The 26694-nt window shown below is 45.3% G+C and overlaps 1 protein-coding gene across 1 annotated transcript in view; it reads left to right on the top strand.

Moving 5' to 3' along the window:
• The window catches only part of ell (elongation factor RNA polymerase II), a gene marked incomplete at its 5' end in the record, with an annotated part of 54318 nt that extends 28366 nt beyond the window's left edge, over positions 1-25952 (top strand). The window contains 10 exons of the mRNA XM_083648177.1: positions 5826-5947; positions 8864-9027; positions 13223-13473; positions 13684-13808; positions 17222-17306; positions 21220-21856; positions 22288-22354; positions 22635-22806; positions 22978-23022; positions 23125-25952. Of these exons, the coding sequence (XP_083504303.1) occupies positions 5826-5947; positions 8864-9027; positions 13223-13473; positions 13684-13808; positions 17222-17306; positions 21220-21856; positions 22288-22354; positions 22635-22806; positions 22978-23022; positions 23125-23229 (1773 nt within the window). The 3' untranslated portion in view covers positions 23230-25952. The remainder of the gene's footprint in view (positions 1-5825; positions 5948-8863; positions 9028-13222; positions 13474-13683; positions 13809-17221; positions 17307-21219; positions 21857-22287; positions 22355-22634; positions 22807-22977; positions 23023-23124) is intronic.
• Between the last annotated feature and the right edge of the window lie 742 nt (positions 25953-26694).

Genomic DNA, 26694 nt, shown 5'->3' with positions numbered 1-26694 from the left:
ATCATAGTGACCCACCACACCTATCCAATCATAGTGACCCACCACACCTATCCATACTTCCATGATTGGAAACTGTTCAAATTGCCAGATGCTTCAGATGGTAAGCTGATCATAAGGTGCAGACCATGCTTATTATAATACCATTGTTTACCATAAAGTAATATATTGTAGACACAGTGGACTCACTTCAGTCCCATTGCACTCATACTGTAAGTCTGGCAGATGAACTAGCCTTGTAAATAATAAAACATATTAGTATAGTGCTCTTCTTCTACAGATATTATGAGCACACACACACAGTCAGACTGTGATGCCGTTGGGGTTTTCAGCATGCACACACACACACACACACACACACACACACACACACACACACACACACACACACACACACACATATCTTTAGAAATGGTACTATTTGGAGGTATGAGAGTAAGGCTATTAATGGGACATAGTAAGTGATGTCAGCACTCTTAAGCTTGATAAACTCGGCTCCAGGCCATTTTGTGTGGAGGAGCCACAACCCACTGATGACTCTCAGTTCTCAGCCTTTCATCCGTTCAGCCTCTTAATCATCTGTGCCGTCACACACTGCACCTCTCTCTGTATGTGCCAGAGCATGACTATGTACTGTCACACACTGCACCTCTCTCTGTATGTGCCAGAGCATGACTATGTACTGTCACACACTGCACCTCTCTCTGTATGTGCCAGAGCATGACTATGTACTGTCACACACTGCACCTCTCTCTGTATGTGCCAGAGCATGACTATGTACTGTCACACACTGCACCTCTCTCTGTATGTGCCAGAGCATGACTATGTACTGTCACACACTGCACCTCTCTCTGTATGTGCCAGAGCATGACTATGTGCCATCACACACTGCACCTCTCTCTGTATGTGCCAGAGCATGACTATGTACTGTCACACACTGCACCTCTCTCTGTATGTGCCAGAGCATGACTATGTGCCATCACACACTGCACCTCTCTCTGTATGTGCCAGAGCATGACTATGTACCGTCACACACTGCACCTCTCTCTGTATGTGCCAGAGCATGACTATGTGCCATCACACACTGCACCTCTCTCTGTATGTGCCAGAGCATGACTATGTGCTGTCACACACTGCACCTCTCTCTGTATGTGCCAGAGCATGACTATGTACTGTCACACACTGCACCTCTCTCTGTATGTGCCAGAGCATGACTATGTACTGTCACACACTGCACCTCTCTCTGTATGTGCCAGAGCATGACTATGTACTGTCACACACTGCACCTCTCTCTGTATGTGCCAGAGCATGACTATGTGCTGTCACACACTGCACCTCTCTCTGTATGTGCCAGAGCATGACTATGTACTGTCACACACTGCACCTCTCTCTGTATGTGCCAGAGCATGACTATGTGCCATCACACACTGCACCTCTCTCTGTATGTGCCAGAGCATGACTATGTACTGTCACACACTGCACCTCTCTCTGTATGTGCCAGAGCATGACTATGTGCCGTCACACACTGCACCTCTCTCTGTATGTGCCAGAGCATGACTATGTGCTGTCACACACTGCACCTCTCTGTATGTGCCAGAGCATGACTATGTGCTGTCACACACTGCACCTCTCTCTGTATGTGCCAGAGCATGACTATGTACTGTCACACACTGCACCTCTCTCTGTATGTGCCAGAGCATGACTATGTACTGTCTGTCACACACTGCACCTCTCTCTGTATGTGCCAGAGCATGACTATGTACTGTCACACACTGCACCTCTCTCTGTATGTGCCAGAGCATGACTATGTGCCGTCACACACTGCACCTCTCTCTGTATGTGCCAGAGCATGACTATGTGCTGTCACACACTGCACCTCTCTGTATGTGCCAGAGCATGACTATGTGCTGTCACACACTGCACCTCTCTCTGTATGTGCCAGAGCATGACTATGTACTGTCACACACTGCACCTCTCTCTGTATGTGCCAGAGCATGACTATGTACTGTCTGTCACACACTGCACCTCTCTCTGTATGTGCCAGAGCATGACTATGTACCGTCACACACTGCACCTCTCTCTGTATGTGCCAGAGCATGACTATGTACCGTCACACACTGCACCTCTCTCTGTATGTGCCAGAGCATGACTATGTACTGTCACACACTGCACCTCTCTCTGTATGTGCCAGAGCATGACTATGTGCTGTCACACACTGCACCTCTCTCTGTATGTGCCAGAGCATGACTATGTACTGTCACACACTGCACCTCTCTCTGTATGTGCCAGAGCATGACTATGTGCTGTCACACACTGCACCTCTCTCTGTATGTGCCAGAGCATGACTATGTGCGGGAAGAACGGTTTGTCAGCTCAACGGTGTGCGTTCAAGTGTCTCACTGCTACACTCAGCCTCTTACTGCTCCTGCTCCAAAAAAAGTGTATAAATACCCAACCTGCAACATCAACAACATCAACAGCGTTTTATAGACGGGTTTTCACAGAATTGTGTTGCTAGGAAACCGTTTGGGAGCCTAGCGTATGTCCTGTCAGTTATGGAGCCTAGCGTATGTCCTGTCAGTTATGGTACGAGCAAACACTGCAACAGGAAGTAAGCTGGGGGGAATTTACAATGTTTATGCCGTCATGTAAACAATCTATATGCCTCAGGCCTACACTGTGTGTTTCAACAGTGAAACTGAGGACACAAAGGCTACTGCCACTGCTGTCTGTAACTCCCTTACACAGCAAACACAACAAAGCTGTAAGAGGTTGATAGGGAAAATTTTAAATCACATTAGCCTTTATTTGGACAATCACTAGTTAATATATTCATATACACTTTCATTTAAGTTACACATAGTTATTGTACATACATAGACAGACGTCATATTCCTGTAGCGTACATTTGCAGCTCCTCTCTATCTCACACTGTGCCACTATGTCACCGTGCCACTATGTCACCGTGTCACTATGTCCTGTGACTGTGTCCTGTCACCGTGTCACTATGTCCTGTACAGAGCCAGAATAGCAGATAGGTTGTCTGCAGATTAGCCTTCACATGTGCATCAAGACAGATGTCATCTGATGTGTGTCCTATAAGTATGTTTGACTTTCTGTTCATTGCATGTAAGCCTGTGTATCCATTCGTGAATATACAAGAGTGCATCTCTTGGCCAAGATCTATGTTAATACATCATTTAAGATGACTTCTGACTGTGGTTTTCTTCAAGTGGTTCACTGTTTACCTTTTTTGGCTGTCAATTTCTATTCTACAACAGAGGTTTCCTAGGGGTGTGGGTGGGTGCGTGTTTGGGTGGTACGGTAAAGTCCAAAACACCGGCGGCGCAGGGTGGCACGCCGGCGTGCCACCCCCCCGCGACTCTTCACACAGCACGCCACTGTCCTATTTCCAGCCTCTTATCGTTGTCCCTGTTGTCCCACGCTGTGTGTGGTCAGTCGGACGGGCTGCAGCGCAACGCTTCCTATGTGTGCTAGGGGGCGTCACACGATGCCTGCCCCTATGCCTGCTGCTGCCAGTGTGTCTTGCTCTTAAGGGGTGGCGGCTGTGTTCCTTTATTGCCTTCTGTCACTTTGGTGCAAAATGCTGACAATATTGAGCATTTGGAACAGGAACTCTAGTCCCCACTCTTCCAAAGTGAATTTCTAATGGAGTTTACTTATTTTCTTGGTTGTTATTGGTTTTATTCCTGTTTACGTATTTGTTTTATGTATTGTTTTAACGGGTTGAAATACATCTTCTCACTCAATCAATCAAAATCAATCAATGTGGGTAACTGGTCTGTCTAGAATTATTTTCCTGTTACTTGTGTAGAACCATTTTATATGAAAACTATGTGAATTACATTTTAGCCTTGCTCTTTCAATCTCCTCCTAAGTATAACATCCAAGCTGCAATGGTGATCCCAGCTGGTTGTCAACCTTTTAAGTAGTTTGTAGTTGTAAGTCAATCTGGACGGGAACACGAGTTAAACTGATTCAAATGTCATCTTGATTCTGAGCGACATTTCTCCGGGTGCAGCAGAGGCCGAGTGTTGTGCTGTACTGACGCGTGACCGTCTCACGTAACGGAGAAGCCAGGGCTTCCAGAGAGCCAGAGAAGGGACACAGTGTTTATTTATAGTGGGCCACCTGCAGGCTTCACACTGTAGGGACCTTGGGTAAACAGAGCCGGGCGGCCCGCAGCCTGACAGCATGTCAGTGGCAGGGCTGATGAAGAAGCCAGTGAGTCACAGACTGAGCCTCTGATCTAGGTTAGGTTTTGCCTTTCAGGTCACTGAGAATGAGCCGGTCAATGGTACCTGTGCCGAGGCTCCCCAGCGTCTTTTCTGGTAACTTCATCTCCGCTTTGGAACCCTGGGTCAGCGTGATGCCGGGTCTTTTGGCTGTGATACCGCTTGAATTCATGCCCAGGGAAACCCGAGCAGACCCTGGGTCAGCCAGGCGCTCCCCTTCCACAGCGCTCTTGTCTGCTGCCCAGGCTTTAGCGTGATACATACTTCTCCAACGTGAGCCTGGAGTTGAGACGACGTCCACGACAGCTAGACAGTCATACACGAAGGTCTGCTCGGCGCGTTGGCTGCAGTACACCGGCCGCGGCCTGATACTTTGTCACCTTTTTGGGGAACTGCACGAAAGCCTCGCTGAGCAGCGGCGGCGCTGTGGCCACCCCTGGTTTAAATTGTTTACAGAAAAAGAAAACTAGATGTCGGTGTGAAGGAGTCAGGTATACTCGAAATGTGAGAACATTTCAGTTTCACCCAGTACTTTCTAAGGTTCCTCTTTCATGTTGCTCTCCATGAACATTACTAGTAGCAAGCTTGCTTGCACTGCACTAAAAACATAACTCTTCATCCAACACCTGTCTCATAGTATGAATCCAGGAAGTTTTCAAGAGAAAATGCAACATCCACATCCCACTGGTCACATCTGCCTCCCACTGGTCACTTAAGTTATTTCCCCCGTTTAAAAACAAACAAACAAAATGTCCAGGCAGCAACTCGCTAATGATTAGAGCTAGTCAACACAGTCGCTAATTCCACTCCTCTAGTTGTTTGTTAAAAGCAACACCTGTAGTGTGGGAGGAAGGTAAGTATGGGGGTGAAATGGTCTGTGTATAAATCTGTGGAAGGCCAGAGACTGCTGTAATACATACATAGTTCTTCTGCCATCGTAATTTACCTCTAGGTCCCTTAAAGTTCCTCTGATCACTCTTTGGAAACACAATTAAAGACACTTTGCGTTTGTGTATTGATTTGTTCTAGTGCCTATGGTAAGTGCAGTAGGCAACCAGAGATAAGCTAGAAGAAGGCGAAAGTAAACGAGGCAAGAGATTAGCTGTATTCTGTTTTTAGTGCTGCTGATACCATGCTGCCAAGTCACGGCCACGTTTATGTGGTTTACAGCGCTGACAGTGACATGTTTATAGCACTAAATGCATCAGGAAGAACAATTATCAACGAGGATGTGGAGTTCCATTACAGCAATCCATGATCTTTTTCTTATTATGGTTCTTTATCCAGGTCTGGAAATTATATCAAGATCTTAATAATGCCCAGGGCTTAAAAGGTATGCAACAATAAAAGGTGAAACCTTGGAAAACATTGTAAAAGTTAACCATCATGTCAACCAACCAAAATTGAGGTCTGGAGATTTGTGTTTTAAAATTGGATATTTGTGGAAATAGTGCTGCTGTGATACTTTGCTTTTTGCTCTCGGTGTTATTTGATGATACCAAATCATTCAAAGTGGGATACTCATGTTTTTGTGTTTGTTTTTCTTGTTTTTCTCTCTTTTGTCCTCAACAGAAAATCTCAATACCACGGTCGGAAAATCCGAATGAACTGCGAACGTTTACCTTCTACCTGTCGAATGTGGGCAGAGATAACCCCCAGGGCAGCTTCGACTGTGTCCAGCAGTACATCACCAGGTGAATGCGAACACACATGCACACAGACGCACACACACACACACACACACACACACACACACACACACACACACACACACACACACGCCTCTCGCTCTTTTAATGAGCATGCACCCACTTCCTCAGAAATGCTGCAGGTTGACGTTACTGCGCGGACAGTGTAGCTTGATGACGGGTGTTGAATCATAGGGGAGTTGTTTGTCTTAACCTACTGTAATTATGAGCTGAGCTGGATCACCAGGCCTTTCTTTGAGATGCTTCACAGACACCCCTGATCAACAGAACGGGGACTTTGGCTCCAGATGGCAGCTGCTAAATGGAAAGATGCAACTGCCTTAGGAGACAAAATGCTGACTGAATTAACACATTGACTGCCAGACGTTTTTTTTTGCTGTAGCTAGCTTCTGCCAAGCCGTTTTTTGAGGATTATGGCTCATTTTATAAGAGCCGAGGATTCGTTTCAGCTTGGAGTTTGTGAACATACAATATCTCAAAAGTACTAATAGAATGTGTACTTTCTCTGTCTAAAAGAGTTAGTTTGTAGAGTTAGTAGTTATGTAAGCATTAGCAGTTGAATACAGCATGGTTTTAGCGTGAAAAAGAATATTCAGAGATAAACGGCTTTTTGTGAGATTGGATGGAACTGTCACTTTAACCATTCATTTTTGGCTCTCTCTCTCTCTCTCTCCCTCCCCCTCTCGCTCTCTCTCTCTCTCTCCCTCCCTCTCGCTCTCCCTCCCTCTCTCTCTCTCTCTCTCTCTCTCTCTCTCTCCCTCCCTCTCGAGTTGCTTCAACTCCGCCCTCCGTGGGCGGACAAGCTTGTCACCAGTCAGTGCTTTGCTGCTCTCCTGTGCCTGTCTGGCCTGTCTGCACGGCCGCTGTTTGAGGAAGTCGGGATGGACTCGCTTGTTTGGAGTTTTGGTTGAGAGAAGCTTTTGCGATTCTGGTCATATTTATGCTGCGTGTTTCAAAGTGTGTTCCTCCACCTGTTATCTATCACCCGATCATAGTAGATCGGCTGAATCTATTATGTAAATTTGCAATCCCGCATCGCCAGCAATCAGCGCGAAAAGGAGAATGGCTGGGCTGAGAATGGCTTGACAAGTTAAAAAAATGCTTTCCTTTCTCTAGCAAGGAGAGCACTGTTGCCACTTAGTGGGTCGGTGGAATGGGTTGTAAACGTTCGGTGGCTCCAATAATTATATAAGAGATGTAAAAGGCTTAGATGCACAACCCACCGTCAAAAAAAAAAAATCGATGCCAAAAACGTGTAAACACGTTGTTGGCAGGGAACAGCTGGATTCTGAAAACGTGTTCATACGTTGTTGGCAGGGAATGTGTTAAGTGAGTGGGGCCTGATGTCTGTGTTGATGTGGAAGGAACTAGAAAAGAGCAGGTAGAAGAAGAAGGAAGGCATCGACTCCTATCTGACTGTCGGGTTTCTGATACCCTCATTCTGAAAATATTTGTCATAAGAGGGGCAATTGGAGTTCATCCATCACTGTCAGGATCATAATCAGCCTCTAACTCCAATATAAACCCAAATGACAGAGCTCAGCTACCAAAGGCCATCGCCAGCTCCATCTGATCTTCTGCCAAACCCTCTTCAAAGTAGAGAGGGATCAAAGAGAGTGGGGGGGGGGGGATTTGATGCAGCACTGATTTGTAATGTGGGAATCCACAGTGGATGAAAATAAAATAAAATATTAAGAGAGGTGCCTCATGGATGTCAGCTGGGCCGGTTAGATGGGAATGGCACAACTAAAGGGTGAGAGTGTTAAAGTCGAACTGAACCCGTAGTGGCGCGTGGGTCGGAGTCCGTTTCAGACTGAAAACATAACTTGTCTGAGATGACAGGTTGAGAGGCGGGTCATAGTAGCATGTCGATGATTTGATTTGACAATTCTGGGGACTGGCTTTGGCATTGGCCAATCCTGTGTGGAATCTGTGTGGAAGGAGCGGACAATCCGATGCATGGGTGCTGCCCGCCGGCGTGGAATCTCCCAGGGGCGACCCCTGACAACCAGGCTCTCAGGCGCGCACCATTATCTCTATTGCGGTAAATACAATATTCCTGGAATGCGAATTTTAACGAGCCAGTTACATTTCTTTGCATTCTCAGACATTACCGTTTGATTTATTTAGTATGTTCCATACAATTGGCCAAGTTAGTAGTTTATGGGCTAGAAATTCTGTCAGATGACAGGCACTAGGCACCATTTTCTCCTTCATTTGGAAGAGAAAATTATCCTGAAATGAAGATTTGATTGACAGCTGCCATGTCGACTCGTGATATGATTGGTTGAAATGTGGTAGAAATTTGATAGTACTAGGTGACATCAGCAAACTGTAGATTACTGTTATGAATGAAATCTTGTGAAAAACGAAAGAAATTAGATTTTTGTGATTTGTTTTTTGGCATACATTATTGAATAGGTGCACTGCATACCCAGGTATTTGAACTAAAATAAAATAAGTCATTTTTGGGCTCAGCTCGACTTTAATGCTGAAAATCATCTATGTTGTGGCTCCTTGTATACTTGGAGCTAACTAGCCGACTTCTAGTGTTGGATTCACCAACCTTGCATTCCACATTTAGTATTCCAGAAAGTAGTATTTTCTCAAATGAAAGCAGATATTGCTCTGTTTATTTGAGACTCCTACTCATCTGAAACAACTGTAAAACTCATCATGCAGCGTTTTCGGAAACGGCCTGCAATTCCCTCCTCCCCATCTCTTTCCAGTTTCCACTCTTTTCCATTTTCTGTCACTCTGTCACGCCGCTCCTCCTCTCTGACCCTCTCCCCTGTGACCCTCCTCCTCTCTGACCCTCTCCCCTGTGACCCTCCTCCTCTCTGACCCTCTCCCCTGTGCCCCTCCTCCTCTCTGACCCTCTCCCCTGTGTCTTCTGGACAGTGAGGGGAGCATTCAGCTGGATTGTCTAGGTGGGATCCAGGACAAGATCACAGTGTGTGCTACAGACGACTCCTACCAGAAGGCCAGGCAAAGCATGGCTCAGGCAGAGGAGGAGACCCGCAGCAGGGGGGCCATCGTTATCAAGCCCGGGGGGCGATACGTAGGTAAGGAGACATGATGGCTCGACTCACGGCAGACCACCTCGTGAGTAACCTCGCGTCACCAGGCCTGGCCTCCGTTCACAAGTGTCACCCTGCCTGCTTCCGGCCTAGACAGGAAACAACAGCGGAAATAGCTCGTTCACTTGAGAATCAGACACAACGAATCAGAAAATAAAACGGCAAACAACAAAACAAAAGATGGACGTACCGAACAAAGTTTTTGAAGAAGTTCTTGTAGAAACATTGCGGATTCACAATCTCACATATTTTAAGCCAATACAGAAGCTTTACTTTTCAAACAAATGGCCAGTTGATGGAATAGTTATAACGCTAGTTGTCTGTCCGCTGTTATCGATAATGGAGGATCGAAGTTGAAACATCTCTGCTGCCTGTGTCCTGACATGGACATTGATCATAAGATTTCACATGGCGAGTACTCCATTGTCTTTGGCTCTCCAGAAACCTTCCTCAGCAGTTACTAGAAATGTGCTAACGCTACTATACAACTTGTGTTGTTCTTTTCAGGCTCTAGCTAACGTAACCTCGCCGCGTCAAGCTAACGGCAACAAAGATGTTTTTTGGCGCACTTATTTCCTGTGTTGTTTCCAGTTCCTTGGTTTATGCCCCCATGACAAAAAGGGGGTGAAAGGTGCCCAGACTACATCGTGAGCGAGCACATGTCAGTCAGTTAATAGAGGGAATGCACCGACGCCACGCCCCCTCCCGAACACGCCCCCTCAGCCGGACTGAGCAGCACTGAGTGTCAAATTTCCAAAACAAACGTGGCTTCCGCCATGGGTAGTAGCGAAACCACGGCTAATATAAACGATTATCTGCTTAAATTAAAGGCAGTTGGACTCGAATGTGACCCTTACAGCTTGCCAAAGAACCAGTGGTCCATGGACGTAGACATGTGGCCAGGAATAGGGTTTCCTGACATTTATATGTACTTAATATCGACGCCGGGGAAATACACAAACCAAAGCATGAAAGCATATAAGAGCCTGGACGTGTGGTCGTACTTCAAGGCTGGATTTGTTGGCGACATTAAAGTAACGAGGACAGCAATGGATATTCTGGTTGTATGTGGAGAGGTAAATATTTATTTTTTTACCACTTTTATTAAGAAAAATATAGCATACGCTGTCACTAACACACGCTAGCTTTGTTCAATCATAGTGAACACTGTCACTCATGTAACGTTATATCTGTGCAGGTAAAACACAGCCAGAGAATGAATGAGCCCTCATTGAAACCCTGGATAGCTGCAGAGAAGACCGGGACCGTTTCATTAGCTTTCGGCAGCCTGTAAAAAGATACCTCCGACGCCTTGTTGAATCTATTTTTACAGTCAATGGCACAACAGCACTTTCCCATTTTCGTTGTTTTCTCGCGGAAGCTGAACGCTAAACACCGTGACCCGGCGGCGCCACCTGGCTTGTTTAGACGTTTTGACACTCACTGCAGCTGAGTGGGCGTACCCGCACTGACTGTCGCGTCCGTGACGTCACGTGCATTCCCTCTATTGGTTGCTGATTGCCTCAGTCACCTGCTCTCAGAAGCACACAGACTCACACATGCTGGTATTGATTCAATGACCGTATTAATGAAAACCAAGATAAATGCAACTACCACTAGAAGTTAAGTTTGTGTTTTTGTTAGCCATGTCAATTCACCTGTTTCCACCATCAACAAACTGTAAAATGGTAAGACTAAATAACTTTATACGGGTAGCAGGCGTAAAGATGGACTGCTAGCATCGCTAGGGGAGTTAGCTGTATGCTGCAAGTACCCAATGGCCTGTGTGTTTCTATAGCCTTGCTCCGATGTGAGCGTGCTCACCAGTGGAGTTTGCGTTTGGGGCTGCATGCATGGCAGAGCGCCAGCAGCACGCTGCCTGCATGCCTCAGCTGTAAGCAGGACCTTATTGAATTTGATGGTGGTTGCTCCCCATCAGTCAAGCATATAGTGTGACACACACACTGCCAACCGCCCAATGTGGGCGGTTTAGCCTCGTATACCTCTTACCCTTCTCTCTCTCTCTAAGCCTCAGGCCATAGATGTCATTTGAGCACACACACACACACACACACACACACACACACACACACACACACACACACACACACACACACACACACACACACACACACACACAGGCACACAGGCACAAGCAGAAAGAGACATGCCACTGAGCCTAATGCATCAACTTCCTGACTTAGTGTTTTGTTCTTCTCAGACCTGTTCTAAAACCCATCGTGCTACAGTTGAAGTATAAATCACAGCAGCCCTGCCTCATTGCCTAGAAAGAAAGGCATCCGGGATGAGTTTGTTCACTGCTCAGCACTGAGTCATAAATTGTTTAGCTCATATTTGCCGTGGACCCAAACTGTGTTTTAGTCTCAGTGGGAGGCACTGCACCATTCATCTGGATCTGATTCACCTGAAAAGGGGCTTGAGTGTGAGGAGGTGATGAAAGTCGATGCTTACTGGGTGGTGAGTGAAGATCAGTGTGTGAGACTGTAGGTCCTGTGTGTGACTCATCTGCAAATTACCCCAGCCATCATCAGTCATAGAGTTGAAAATTGTTGACAACAACAAATGTCATATTTCTTCCTGAGATTGTAGTTATTTTCTGCTGTTAAGAAAATAAGCATAAAAATGCAAGCTCAGGCTGCTGGCCTCATACAGTAGTTGCTTAATGACTCCTTTCTACTTTTTCAATGGTAGATTTTTGTGTAGTTTTACTATTATAGTTTAAATTCCTGTATTCTTGTAAACCAATGCTCAACACCACAGCTCATCATGGAATCATACTCTACACACACTCTGAGAGCCATAGAGCAGTGGTCCCCAACCACCGGGCCGCGGACCGGTACCGGGCCGCAACGCATTTGGTACGGGCCGCGAGCCGGGTCCAAAGAAAATAAAAAAAACATAGGCTATAATATTATAGGCTGTGTGTGGTAGTTGAAACATAGTTTAAAGTTGACGTTTGTTTATGTTTGTAGTTGAAACAAACAAAAGGAAAAGCGCGCACATCCACTCGGAGCTGCAGGTGCAGGACAACAATGGCAGTAATGTTAAAGTATCAAAAGAAGTGAAGTCTGCACACTGCATCCACTTAACCCACAGTTTTATTTGTTAGAATGACGTTTCGGTCATGAGACCTTCATCAGAAGTAGTTGAAACAAAAACATAAATACTGTAGGCTACATACAGTACAACACGAAAGGCTGTTATTTACCCTTTGTCGCCACCTGGTGAGTAAATATAAAAACCATTAAAATTGACAACCGGTCCGCAACTTTTTTTTCCATGTATCTACCGGTCCTTGGCACAAAAAAGGTTGGGAACCCCTGCCATAGAGCACCGAAGGAATGAGTCCGGAAGTAGCATGTTGGAGCTTACAGGGAAAAGTGAATGGGGTTTTAGAATGGCGATTTCACTTAAATGCATATAATAAGGTGGTCTAGGGCTATCACTTTTTCCGAGACAACTTTTCAGACCCTGGAGACAATCTTTCTCAGAAGAGACTAACACGACAAATCTGGAGACTTTTTCTGACATGGAATTAACATTACCAGCAAGCAGCAGTTGGTTAATTTTGGTTAATAAAAAAATAAATAATAAAAAAATAAAATAGAACAGGTCAATTATACATTCGAACATGCCCTCCTCCCCCACATTCGAAGTTAAATTCGAATTTAGAATAAAAAGTGACAGCCCTAATAAGGTCTGTGGTTAACAAAGGTTTATAGGAGTGGTAATTTGTGTTCAGCAGGAAAATCTTCACGAACGTGAATCACTTTTATGACTTTATGACTCCAACATGTCCGGGTGTTACGCCTTCCAACTACAAAAATATGTCATCCCTGCGGTACTCTATATTTGGCATACTTTTGAGTGCTAAGATGTGTGTCGTGAATAGAATCGAGGTTTCAGAATGGATGACAGTGCAAAAAGTAGGCAGGGACACGCACATCCAAACTGGGCCACACTGGGCCAGGGTGCTGGATCAAAAGGTAGGGCTGAGGTCTGAGGAAGGGCCGGTGTGGCCCGAAACGTCACGCTGGTTTGCAAAAAAAATAAACCCAACGGGAGCTCTTCAGAATGGATGACGCCTACCTGGCTAATCAATCAATCAATCAACTTCTCTAACATCAAACTCCACTTCTGTCACTCCTCTACACCTTAGGTAAGAAAGTTCAAATCCGGAAACCGGCTCCTGGCCTCTCGGACATTGCCCCGTCGCGGAGGACGTCTCGGCCGGTCATCATCTCCAGCAACGCCCTGAAGAAGAGCACGGCGCAGCAGAGGCCGCTCAGAGACCGCCTCACTCACCTGCTGGCCCTCAAGCCCTACAAAAAGCCTGAGCTTATCCTGAGGCTGCAGAAAGATGGCCTCTTGCCATTAGACAAGGACTCCCTGGACAGCCACCTGCAACAGGTCAAGCACGCACACACGCACGCACACGCGCACGCACACACACACACACACACGCGTGCGCACACACACACACACACACACACTTTGCAATAGTATGGACACACGCAGACACAGTCACTTATGTCTCTCCTTCTCTGATTATCCTCAGCTGCCTACTTAGGCATACTTACCAGTACACTCTAAAATCAGCCCCCGTTTCTCATTCTGCAGGTGGCCAACCTGAATGGGAAAGACAACACCTTCACATTGAAGGACTCTTTGTTTAAGGACATTCAGAAGGATTGGCCGGGCTACACCGAGGGAGACCAGCAGCTTCTCAAGAGAATCCTTGTTTGGTACGTCTACGTCACCGATGACGACGATTGCTTTATTTCCTTTGCAAGTCATCCTGGGAGAGTTGATGATTGATTTTGTGTTTTTGTTCATGCCGGCTTGTTGGCTAGCTACCCACATTATCTGGTCAGCAAACCATGACTGTGTTATTGTATTGTAATTGCATCTGATTTGCACACTAGCTTATGTATTTACTGTAGTAAAAGTTAGCGTTACTAGCTACTGTAGTTGCATGTTAATATTAGCATTGGTTGCTTTGCTGCTTCTCCTGCTGGTTAGTTAGTTAGCTTATAATGGCAAAAGAAAATCTGCTTGCTCAAGTTAAAGGATAGTTGCAGTTATTTCCAACCTACCTTATTTTCCTAGTTTTTGCCATCCTGATGGTTGAGTCTGATCAGAACTGTCAGTTACATCACTGTAGAACTCCACGTACCTCTCACTTTGCAGGGAGCGCTGCTCTCTAATCATATCCTTTCACTGAACTGAACTGACTCTTCTTAACCCATTGATACCTGATGCAGCATTTGAGGGATATACAAGCAAATGCTGCATCAGGTATCAATGGGTTAAGCTACAATTCAGGGTGTTTTGGAATAGAGGGTAACGGCGCAACCACACTGGATCCCAAATCGCTGCTGCGTGTAAATTCAGCTTGAGCAGGAGCCTGGCCACTCACACCAGACACGCTCCGTTTTGCTCAGCACCGCTCACAACTTGTACTGACTTCCTGCCTGCCTGGCTTCACACAATCACTCACGGCTCGCGCAAGAAATGGTCCAGACGCCGAAACCATCCCTGCAGCCTCCCGCCGCCGTGGCCGGTCTGAACGGTCTAAACTGTTACCAAGAGCGCCGAAATGAAACTGGCTGCGCTTCCAGACGATTAGCCTACCGGGCTGTCGGCACTGCGGGTGGCCGGCATAGCGAGCGGACCCCGTGTTTGCCCCGTGTACGGCTAAAGACAAGAACATTTACTGTGTCACAGTCATCTAAATTTTGAGAGAAATCTACCTTATCAAGCTATTCTCTTTTGTTTACAGTGTCACTGAATGGATCTACACACACACACCCACAACACAACAAAACAATCTTTTTCACATATCTGTTTTTTCTAGCTTGGGTGGAGATATTATTTGCAGCTAACAGTCAATTCTCTAATGGACCGCGATGATGGTGTCCGCTGTGGTTACTAGCTGGGTTACTACTTTGTGATGCAACTGCAAAGCCTCTGTAGAGGGTTTTGTTTCTGATGTTAATGTGGAGTTGTCAAAGCTCTTGGTCCACATGGGTAGGATGGTGATAGTGTTGTTTAGTGTTGACTGTTCTTTTTGAGCTGACATTGTGAGGAAATGCCTTTTAAAAAGCAATGACATACCTGCACTCAACAGTTTTCCCTTTTATCATCTTACTATGCATTTGATTAAGGTTATGGTGTAAGGGTTATTTTAAATCCAATCATCGACATTTGAGATTACATTGCCGCTGCTGTGATGAATATGTAATACTGAAGTATGGACAACATGCAGCACTTGTGGAAAACATATCTGTTTTTTATATGTAGAATAGAATGACAGGTGCCTCTCTGTCCCCGGGAAGACTTCTGTGTGCTCCACTGAATTTAGTTCTTTGTTGACAGCATGAGTTGCTGGCCTCCCTCCCAGTGGAAAATTCTGGTTTCTCAAGATCTGGGCCAGTAAGGAAAAGCCCGGCCCATCTCGCTATATATAGACCAGGGAGCAATGCTCAGCGCTTAGTTTGGGTTTACTGAGAGGACTCCAAATGTTTTGGATGCAGTTGAGCAAGAATAGTTCACATTCCCCAGGATAAGGTTAGATGTACCTGAGGTCATAGCCTGTGAGGGCAGCTCCAATGTTCCTGTGCGTCTGTGTGTGAGTGTGTGTGTGTGTGTGTGTGTGTGTGAGCGTGTGTGTGCACACATGCATGGATCAGGTTTTCTATGTACAGGCGTGCATATGAACACGTACATGGAGCCTCTCTGTGTTTGTCTCCGTGTCACTTTGCTGAACTTTGAGCCTTGTTAGTTAGTTTATCAGCTAGCTAACAACCATAGCATCCCACCTAACCCCCCAAGTTTTGAGCTGCAGCAGTGGGTCAGTCACGCAGGAGCAGCACAGCAAAATGAGTGGAAGGGCTCAGCTGTGATGCAACAGTGTTCTAGCACATACTGCTCCATGCGTGAGGTGGCACTGGTCCAAGGTTCAGCTGTACCGGTCTGCCTGCTATCTCGCTTCCAACTCCTGCCTGTCTACTGGCTGCCTGTCTGCCTGTCTGCCTGCCTGTCTGTCTGTCTGTCTGTCTGTCTGTCTGTCTGACTGTCTGACTGACTGTCTGTCTGTCTGTCTGACTGTCTGACTGACTGACTGACTGACTGCTAGGCTTAAAGGCTAGTGAGCTGGCTGGCTTGTTGAGTATACGGTACAACTACCTCTCCCCAAGCCTGTGCAGTGTGCACGCTCCCTAAGCCTGCCTCTGTCTGACCACCTATTACCCCCCTCCACACACACACACACACACACACACACTACACCACACTGATCCAACTAAGGGTGGGGCATTAACAAGACTTGGTGTATCCCACTGCCCCCTACTGATAACACTCTGGATTGTGTCTGTATGAAGAAAGTGCCCATCTACTTTGCAGATCATGTCATTTTTGTAGATGTGGCTTCTTTGGTTCAGTGCTGCAGGGACCCCTTCGAGCCGAGTCAGAACAGCCTATCTGAGAAAACAAGACTTCGAAAATCAACATGGAGCAAATATTTCAGTTGAAATAACTAATTCCTGGTGATTATGCAAAGAAATATATATATACAGCAGCCCGCTAGGCTAAATCCCAGTGGTGACTGTCACATTGTAATTCGGCCTTGCCTTAGTTGGATAGTTGGTGGGGTGAAAGTTCAACACTGTATTTTCACACTTGTTTTATATTCTAACACTATTGTCTGACAGATAAGTGTGCGTACAAAATGGGGTCATAGATTTGTACGTCATCATGATAAAGCTAAGTGGTGTTATAAGAGGGGAAGGAATACAGTGCAGGGCAAGGCTCTGGACAATAACAGTCATGTCATGTGCTGCAGATTGAACCACTAGATTGAGGGGGATTCAGTCGTCTTGGAGGCTGGTGAACAAACCACAGTTTATTTGGCCTGCTGCTGCTACTTCAGATTTTCTCAGGGATAATTGGCAATTCCAGAGATGTATTTGAGCCTCTGGGACAATAAAGTTGACTCGTTAAGTCAGTCACCCCAGTCAGAGTTACACCTTGCCCAGTGTATTTAGCGGGGAAATGCAACTTATTTTAAACTGACCGATCGCACTGGTGAGAGAGAAATGGATGTCTGATTAAGTGTGCGTCTGATCGTGTGTGTGTGTGTGTGTGTGTGTTCTCTCAGGAAACTGCGGCAGGCCCAGAGTGCCCCTCCACCGGAGAACCCAGTGAGCCCGCCCAAAGAGCTGGCTAGCAGCTCTCCATCTCAGGTGAGACCATCTCTGTTTTCCACGCAATAGCCCCACTCTCTCATTTTGAACCCTCGCCTAGTCTTTCTCCCTCCCACTCGTCTTCCCCTTGGTTCATAGTGCTGGCTAGTGGTAGGTGAGATCATGGCCTGAATTTTCTTTCACAATATTTCTTTAAATTTGTGGGTACAGTTGTTCCCGGTACCAATACCAGTATCAGAAATGCCTCTGATACTGCCTAAAATGCTGGATGGGGTGTCAGTGAGTACGCTAGTTTATGCACAGATCCGATCCCACATAATTTATTAGCCCCAAAGAAAAGTAGTTTCACCCAAATAAAATGGTTGTTTTCCCTCGGTATCAGAAAGGAAAAAGAAAGAAAGGTATAGAGCTCAAGAGTCACTTGGCTTTCCATGACGTCTCCCGGGCCGGAAGAGAGTTCCCCATTCATTTTCTCCATAGACATTTCAAAAAATCCTTATATAATGAATTTTAAGGCTGGAACCAAGCCAAACCGTGACCTACTGAATCCTGAGTGACCATAAAACATTTCACTTGGAGCAAAAAATAAAAATGGGGGCCATTTTTGTTTGTTTTTGCTCCAAGTGAAATGTATTTTTTGAAATGTCGATGGAGAAAATGAATGGGGAACTCTCTTCCGGGGCTGGAAACGTCACGGAAAGGGTCTCCACTGGCATCAACAAATCCACATGAGTGCTACTTGTACAGTGTGTTCTCAGCAATTATGTGAGCAATAACAAACTGCTTGATGTTCAGTCTGTACTGTAGAATGTAAATACGTCTGCGTGGCTAATGTTCAACCAAAGCTTGTTTGTCTCCAGCCTTTCTGGCTCATCCGGTAGAAATGATATAGGCAAATCTAAATTTAAGCCAAGATTTGTACTGTTGGTCATTTCTACAGTTACACCGCCCACTACAGCTGCTTGTCTCTGCAATCTGCTGGTTTCACCCATTTACCACATCTCCCAGGGTTTTGCTTTCAACCTCTTTGGCTCCTACCAAAATGATTGTTGTTGTGTGCTCTTTGGAAGCCTTGAAACAGCCATCCCCAAGTGAAGCCATCCCATTGCTACATGACCACTAAAGGCCTCACTTAAAGGAACACGCCAACATGTTGGGAGATTTGCCTATTTGCCCTCTTCCCGATAGTAAGACGAGAAGATGGATGCCTTTCTCTTCTCTGTGCATGCAGTAGAAAGTTGCAATGCGCCCCTCCTGCTAGTTAGCTTAGCATAAATAACTGGTAGTCTATGGAACGGGCTAGCCTACTCCCGTTAAGTCACCAAATACACATTCCAACAGTGCCAAAACGCTCTTATGTGCTCTTGTATATGTTGTGACTTGTCTTGTAAAAATACGTCTTGTAATTTTACATTATTATTTCATAATGTGGTGAATGCATGAGCCACAACATGTACATTAGAGCATTTTGGTGCTGTTGAATGTGTATTTGGTGACTTAACGGGGGTAGGCTAGTCCGTAAGGAAGAGAAGGGCATCGCTCTTCTCGTCTTACTAATATATATGAATATGGCAAATAGGCGAATCTCCCAAAATGTTGCCGTATTCCTTTAAAGGATAAGTTCACCCAAAAAATAAAATTCAGTCATTATCTACTCACCCATGCCGATGGAAGAATGGGTGAAGTTTTTTTAGTCCACAAAACAGTCCTGGAGTTTCACAGCAAAACACTGACAGCATTCTCCTAACTGTTTTGTGGACTAAGACGAACACCTGTCCTTCCATCGGCATGGGGGTGAGTAGATAATGACTTCATTTTCATTCTTGTGTGAATTTATCCAAATCACCTTCTCAGCACTAACGGAATACCTGTGCATTGTTTGGAGTGCTGCGCAGCCAATGCGCAGCATCGTAAGTTCGGCCATTAATCTGCGCAGCCATCGCAAACTCGGCCAGTAGTCGGCCCTAATTACCTAATTAAAAAATCAGACTCCGTTAGGTCTCCTAAAAGATTCAGCGCGATCGCACGTAAAATGGCATAGCTGTGGCCGAAGACCATTTCTGCTCACTCACTCACTCACTCACTCACTCACTCACTCACTCACTCACTCACTCACTCACTCACAGAGACTTCACATTCTTGTTATAGGATTAGACTTGCACAATTTGTTTTTACTTTAATAGAAAAAAAACTATTTCCTCCCTCCATCTTCATTTTTTCATCTTCCTTCTCCTGCTGCTCCTCTCGTTAAGTCGGTCCTGAGTTTTCCCCAGTGTTTACACTCCCATTAGGTAGAAGGCGGAGGAGCTGCTCTGTCGTATTAATAGCTCCTTCTCTCAGGGTGTTCTCACCTCAGACACCTAATGTCCCTTCCCTTCCGCTCCTTCCCTCATTATGCATTCACACACGCACGCACACACACACACACACTCACACTCACACTCACACACTCACACACACACACACACACTCACACACACACACACACACACACACACACACACACACACACACACACACACACACACACACACACACACACACACACACTCTCTCTACTCACTCACACTCACTCATGAGCAAACAGTGCCTCAGGCTCTTTCCTAGCTTCCTTGGTATAAAAAGCGAGCGCCACAGCAGGCTAGCTGTGTGTGAACAGTCTGGCCTCAGACTGGTGAAAGATGCTTCGGGGAGCGCTGCCAAAGCAAACAGGTTAAGAAGCCGTGCAGGCCCAAGCGGCGCTCCACACTGCTCCCTGTTGTTATTCCACAGCCCTAAGTCTTCCTGTTGGGACAGCCAGCCACACAGTGATTAGGTCACGCCCACTCCCAGTCTTCCTGTTGGGACAGCCAGCCACACAGTGATTAGGTCACGCCCACTCCCAGTCTTCCTGTTGGCGATATTTTTTTTTGGATGATGGCGAAGGCTATGCGAAGGCATAACCCGCCCCTCTCTGCCTCTGATTGGCCTAGCGTCAAACTTCCATCCAAACACATTCGCTTGGCTATCCTGCATTACATCTCGTTCTACACTGTGGTCAGACCGTCAGACAGACAGCAGTTACGCTTGCTAGTTCCCTGTAAATAACCCTGTTTTATATCACCCTTGATCAATTCTCTGTCTATAGGCTACATACGTGCACTGCCAAGAGTAGCGGCAGCATTATAAACCATAGATATATGACTATATTAAAAACATAAACACACTGGCGTCTTTCATGCAGGCTAGCAAGCATAACTGCTGTCTGTCTCAGACTGACCACAGACTGTAGAAAGAGATGTAATGCAGGATATAGCCAAGCGAATGTGTTTGGATGGAAGTTTGACGCTAGGCCAATCAGAGGCAGAGAGGAGCGGGTTATGCCTTCGCATAGCCTTCGCCATCATCCCAAAAAAAATATTGCTTCCTGTTGGGAGAGCCAGCCACACAGTGATTAGGTCACGCCCAGTCCCAGTCTTCCTGTTGGGACAGCCAGCCAGCCACACAGTGATGAGGTCAGCCACTCCCAAAGTCATTACTATGTGCTGGGGTCAAACGGGGCCTGTCTGTAATATAATCCCTGGTATTGTGTCGAGAGGGCACAGTCATCGCAGGCTCAATGTCACTGAGACTACAGATCCTCTTGAAGCGTTTCTTCTTGTGTTGACTCTTGTCCTGGCTACTTCCCTGTCTGACAAGTCACCTGCATCTTCCTTTTTTTCAATTTTGGCTGCACCACAGCACTCTGTACCCTCTCCTGTCCTCCTCAGTCCAGAGCATATTTGTTTGCTCTGACTTGGTTCTCTTGCTTGGTCTCTGGACTTCCCCCAAAGTGAATTATCTGGTATTAATAATGCATACTGTATATCCATTGATTTTTTATTTATTTATTCCATACTCACTCTTGGGTGAATCGAGTTCATATTGAACCTCGTTTTAAGTTCATCTACTCAAACTGTTATTTTTCTGCCAGAAACGGCCTGCTGCGGCGGAGTTCATCGACCCTCTGGCCAACAAAAAGCCCAGGATTTCACACCTCGCCAGCAAGGCAGCAACAGGGCCAATAAATGGCAAGCTCATCTCCTCCAATGGGAAAGAGGCAAGCGGAACGCAAGCAGGGGCGGCGGTGTCCCTGTCAGATAGCGGCATGACGTCCAGCTCTCAGCAGCTCCCTCTGCTGGACATCCCTCGTCCTTTTGACCCGCTTTCGGACGTCAGCAACGACTCCAGCCACAACGGGCGGGACTGTGACAGCCAGGAGGCAGCGGTGTCCGAGAGGCTCGGCCAGCTGCCCTCCACCTTCTCGGGGGCCTCGACGCTCACCGTGCCCAGCGTTGGCACCTCGTCCCCTGGGCACGCCGGCCTGGGTGGGCCTCGCGGCAAGGGTCCTTCAACCTTGCACGGCAAGTCCAAGAAGAAGTCCAAAAAACATAAAGACAAGGAGAAGACCAAAGACAGTAAGAGGGAAAGAGAGAAGGGGCAACAGAAGAAGAAGGAGGAGAAGGAGAAGAAGGATAGTGAGGAGCATGTGCCTGAGCCTAACCTGGCCTGTGAGATCAGCTCCAGCCCCGAGAACCTCAAGAGCAACAGTATTCCACTTAGAAGCACAGGTGAGACACACACACACACACACACACATACACACACACACCCCCGGTCTTTCCTGGAGTTGCTCTCATCAGTGCACAAAAAGCCCACTTTACTTCATTGAGTGTCACAACTCCAGCCACATCAAATAAGAGATTTCTGAGGTATTTCTAAATGTAACAATTCCCATGAGGTTTGACACAAGGTAGTCACCACCACTGTGAGTAAGTGATGCATCATGATGATTAAACTTACCTACCCCCTGCCAGGTCCAACTAAACAAAGATACCACACATCTAAGAGGATTAAATATCGAAGCAATGACCAATTCTAAACGATGATCTTCATAAAGGATTTGCCTTTCCAGTTGGACCAATGTGGGAAGGCCTACATGCATAGGCCTACATACATATTCAAACCAATACAAAGTTCTAACTATGTATCCTTGTTTCAGATCTGAATGGAATGTGCAACAATACCAGTATTCCTTCGTCATCATCTGAGATGGTAGACTATTTAACGTAAGTACTTGGTCACATTGGGCCTCGAAAGATTCTTCTGCTGCGTCGCTAACTTGAGGGAATTTAAATTGTCTATATCCATTGGAATGAATTCATTTAATTGCCTTTTGTTGGCATCTCACACTCAGTCTAACTCTTGCTCTCACTGTCTCCCTCTAGAGGCCATTGTCCCTCTCACTTGTGTTAAATGCTATGAGAATAGGCTTTTTGTGTGCAGGGTGACTTTTCCTCTAAAAATCTGTGCAATGACATCCCCCCTTCCCCACCATGTCCTTCACAGGAAGTACACAGTGATTGGCTCCCAGGAGCAGCGTCAGAGCTATAAAAATGACTTCAACGCTGAATACAGTGAGTACCGGGGCCTGCATGCCCGGATAGAGGGCATCACCCGGCAGTTCACCGTGCTCGACACTGAGCTCAAGCAGCTCCAGCAAGGCACAGACAAGTACAAGGTAGACTCACTTAAAAACACACAGTGGATATTGTACTTCAGCCTGTTTTAGATGAGTTTTAAGCACGTTTTGTTACCAAACATCTTGAATAACTTCTGAAATGCCCTTATTTTATGTATTTATTTTATTCTTACTCTCTAATGTCCTTTTTTGTATGTTTTCTCATCACAGACAATCCACAATCAGATACTCCAAGAGTATCGCAAAATAAAAAAGGTAAGTTTTCCCACTATTACCTATTTGGATGCCATAAAGTGTTTGTGAGTAGACGTCTATCAGATGCTGATTCTGTGCTTTCCCACCCCTTCTCCTTTGCAGACTAATCCAAACTATAGCCAAGACAAGAACCGCTGTGAATATCTACACAACAAACTGGCCCATATAAAGAAACTTATAGCCGAGTACGATCAACAGCAACTTTAAAACTGGCACTAGTTTAAACATTGTTTCCCTGTTATCTCTGGAAACCAGGCAGAGAAAGGCAAACTGTGGATTACGCTTGCTCTAAAAAAGTACTTATGAAAGATGCCATGAAGGGATGTATTCCCCTCATTGGGGCCAAAAGCACTAGTGAGGACTAAGCAGAACATATGATCTTTTTCTTTCTCTGACTTTTTCTTTTTTAGTTTTTTTTTGAATATGGGACTGTGGCTCGTTTGGCCGGGTCACTCTGTGTAGCTACACTGCATCCCTGAAAAAGATCATGTGTGGCTATTTTTCTCAGAAGCCCCGCCCCCTTATAGTGCACAGAGGTCTCTCAAAGAGTAGACGTGGGAAAGGTCCACTTTGTTTGGAGATCTCCCAATAATTTCTCCTGGTTTGGAGACTGGAGGGAAGGGGGCACTGAGATGGAATCTGCAGATTGTATGCCAAAATGCAAATTTGTTTTGAGTACAGAAAAGAGAAATTAAATGGATGATATTTCAGTTTTCCCCATATAATGAAATTGATGGTTCTGATGCTAAACTTATTTTACTATATTTTTCTTATTTATTTTTTTGACACTCATAGGGGGTAATGAGTCCGTTAGAATTGTACACTCCTCTCAATATCAGTACTACAAAGCTGTGTATCTTATTCTTTGTTCTCACATCTTGAATGTCAGCCAGTATTTTATTCAAAAGCTGCCTTGGCCATCTTATTGTCCATCCGACCATCTATAGCAGTTAGTGATGTTTTTCTCTTTTGAAGAGATAGAGATGTCCCTGTTGATGAAATAAAAACAGTGCTACTAAATGCACACAGTCAGGCACAGGTGCCTGTGCTTGGCCTCTCTTAAATTATGTGCAGATGTCTTAACACGGGACATGTGGAAGAGCTTCCCCTAGCTCTTGTCAGCATTAAAGGCTGAGCTAACGGTAGCTGTGAAACACAGGCCTCTCTCGGTCGCGACGAGCCACAGCGCTTGCTCATCAAACGGTTACAGCAATGGTCCTTGGTTTTGGTTCATCATATTCCATCAAAGGGGATGTAACACAAGACTATATTAAGCTTTTAATTGGTTTTCTTTCCAATATAGTTCATGGTGATTTTTGGAACACAACTATTCCAAGTTGTCTGCTTCAGAGGATCCTCCAATTGTAAGATAATGCAGATAATGTAGATCATCAGAGCTAAAAGTACAGAAATTCAATTTGGGTTAAATCGGAGGTCTGATATCCCACATAAGTTACTTACATTGTAACCTTTTAGTTATGTCTAAACAATTTTGTTTACAGTGTATATAAAAAGATCAAATCTTTCGTTTTGTCTGCTCATCACCCACATGATAGTCACTGAGACGACTGTTAATATGAAGCCATCCTTGATCATCTTCCAATGTGGAGGCTGGTGGACTTGCTGCAGGGCCCTTAATTTTAACACCTCTCTGTGAGGGAATGCTTATCTGGGGTCAGTTTTGCCTTTTCAAATGTGATGCTAGTTGATCCTGGATCAGCACTCCTCTCTGAGAAGCGTTGCGAAGAAGGATCCACTCTTAAAACGTATCTGGAGAGAAACTAGAAATGTCGAGCTGTAATAGAACTCACCTGACAAACGAGTTGAGTTTGGTTTCGTCGGCGAATGCATTTCTTATATTGACCTTTTTATGTGAATATGAAAAATCAGCACTTTTCCTGCTAATCTTGCTGTTACCTGGGGTTTTGTCCAAATGAAACTTTTCTCTTTGTCCATCAGAGTGCATGCTTTATGAATGTGTTACAACGAACAGTATTTGTATCTTTACTTGAAAAAACTGCCCAAGACAGTACAAATCTAAGCAAAGGCCTAGTCCAACTGAATTAATTTATAATCAATTAGACATGGCTCTGACCAGCATGTATACCAAAGTGCTTACTGAGTTGGGTGAAACAAAATGTTTTCCCGAACGTTGGCAAAGAAACATAATCCATGTCACTGTATTTCCATTTTAAGTTTAGAATTTATCCTTCGATCCATATTATCATGTTTCTCAAGGAAATCTCATTCAATCCTTTGTTGGGAGGAGTGAGAGGTCTCTCCTTAACTTATAGACGGGATCTGCAAGACTGGGCTCAGCTGTTTCAATGCAATGTAAGGTTTTTCAAGCTCATCACTTCTCAAATGCAAACACTAATGGCCAATGCTCAGAGGTCCATCACAACAATGCTGAAGACTACTGGGCCTAGACTGAGTTTGGATCTGCGGCTTGAGGATGTCAGGGTGGGAGGGGGACGGGGGGGTTATGTGAACTTGAATGTTTTGTGACCAGAATCAACACTCGGCATCGCTCAGTACTGCAACCCTTTAAAAAAAATGGCTGCTTTTCACCATTCTTACTGTGCATTGTTTTCTAGAGACATTCTGATTACTGTATTACACCTCGATTGTGGTCAAAAACCATTTTGAATCAATTCTTCAGTAAAGATGGTAAAGACATTTTGCTCAGATACAGAGCAAATTGTTTGAAAGTGATGATATGCCAGCACAGGAATACCATTGTATGAGTTGATTGTGCCAAATGACCTGTTGTATAGGTTTTTTCTCCGATTATATACATGCTGCTGTATAAGCAAAGAGGGCTTTGGAGAAGAGTCGTCTGAGATGTTGGCGCTAAAACCCAAAGCACGCTTTTTGAAACCATAAGGGACTGGGACTGAAATTGATCTTTGTTTCAATAAAATTCTTTAAAATCCTCATTTGTGAAATTCCGAACCAGTTGTTGCTGTCCATTTTTATTGTGCTTCTACATTCTAGTATTCTTGAGTTGTTCACACCCTTCGTGTAGGCCTGTATTGAGCATTGATAGTGAGGTCAAGACTGCATACTGTATTTGACTTGGGTCTTTTTTGTGGCACACAGAGATCGACCTGATGTTTATTGAGCCATATCCTGACATATTTGAAGCTTTGTGTAAATAAACAATATATGCCACTATTTGCTGTTCAGAGAGTTAGAATGTCATGGTGGATTCCTGTTCAGTGGTGTAGATATCCTTTCATGCTTCTAAATATAAATCTTTCCCATGGGCGATTACAAGGAGAGTTTATTTTTAGCCCCAAGAGCAGATGGGTGTTTAGAAGCACTGTGGACATTATTCCTGGACACTCTCCTAGAAATATTCTAAATTTGAAACTGATATTGCATATTTAGATTTAGAGCTTTCACCATCTTATCCATCTCTATTTGATGTTCCGTTTGTTTACTGTATTTACACATGTAGGCCTGTAGTAAAGCTGATGTCCTGTAGATGGCAACTATGTCACACTAGTCCATAGAGCTTGCAGACTGCATCGCCTACCTTATTTTTGTTCAGGGGAGCAACAAGTTGAATAGAAACATCTTGAGCCCTTGGGTCTTCCAGTTTGCATTGTTTCTCATCAGATGTAAGCTGTGCTCGTGTAGACCGTGACAGCAATCTGTTTCACAACA

This window comes from Poromitra crassiceps (genome assembly GCF_964638095.1).
Source record: "Poromitra crassiceps genome assembly, chromosome: 12".
Taxonomy (NCBI): Eukaryota; Metazoa; Chordata; class Actinopteri; order Beryciformes; family Melamphaidae; genus Poromitra; species Poromitra crassiceps.
The sequence above is the reverse complement of the archived record's forward strand: the minus strand, read 5'-3'. Positions and strand labels throughout refer to the sequence as shown.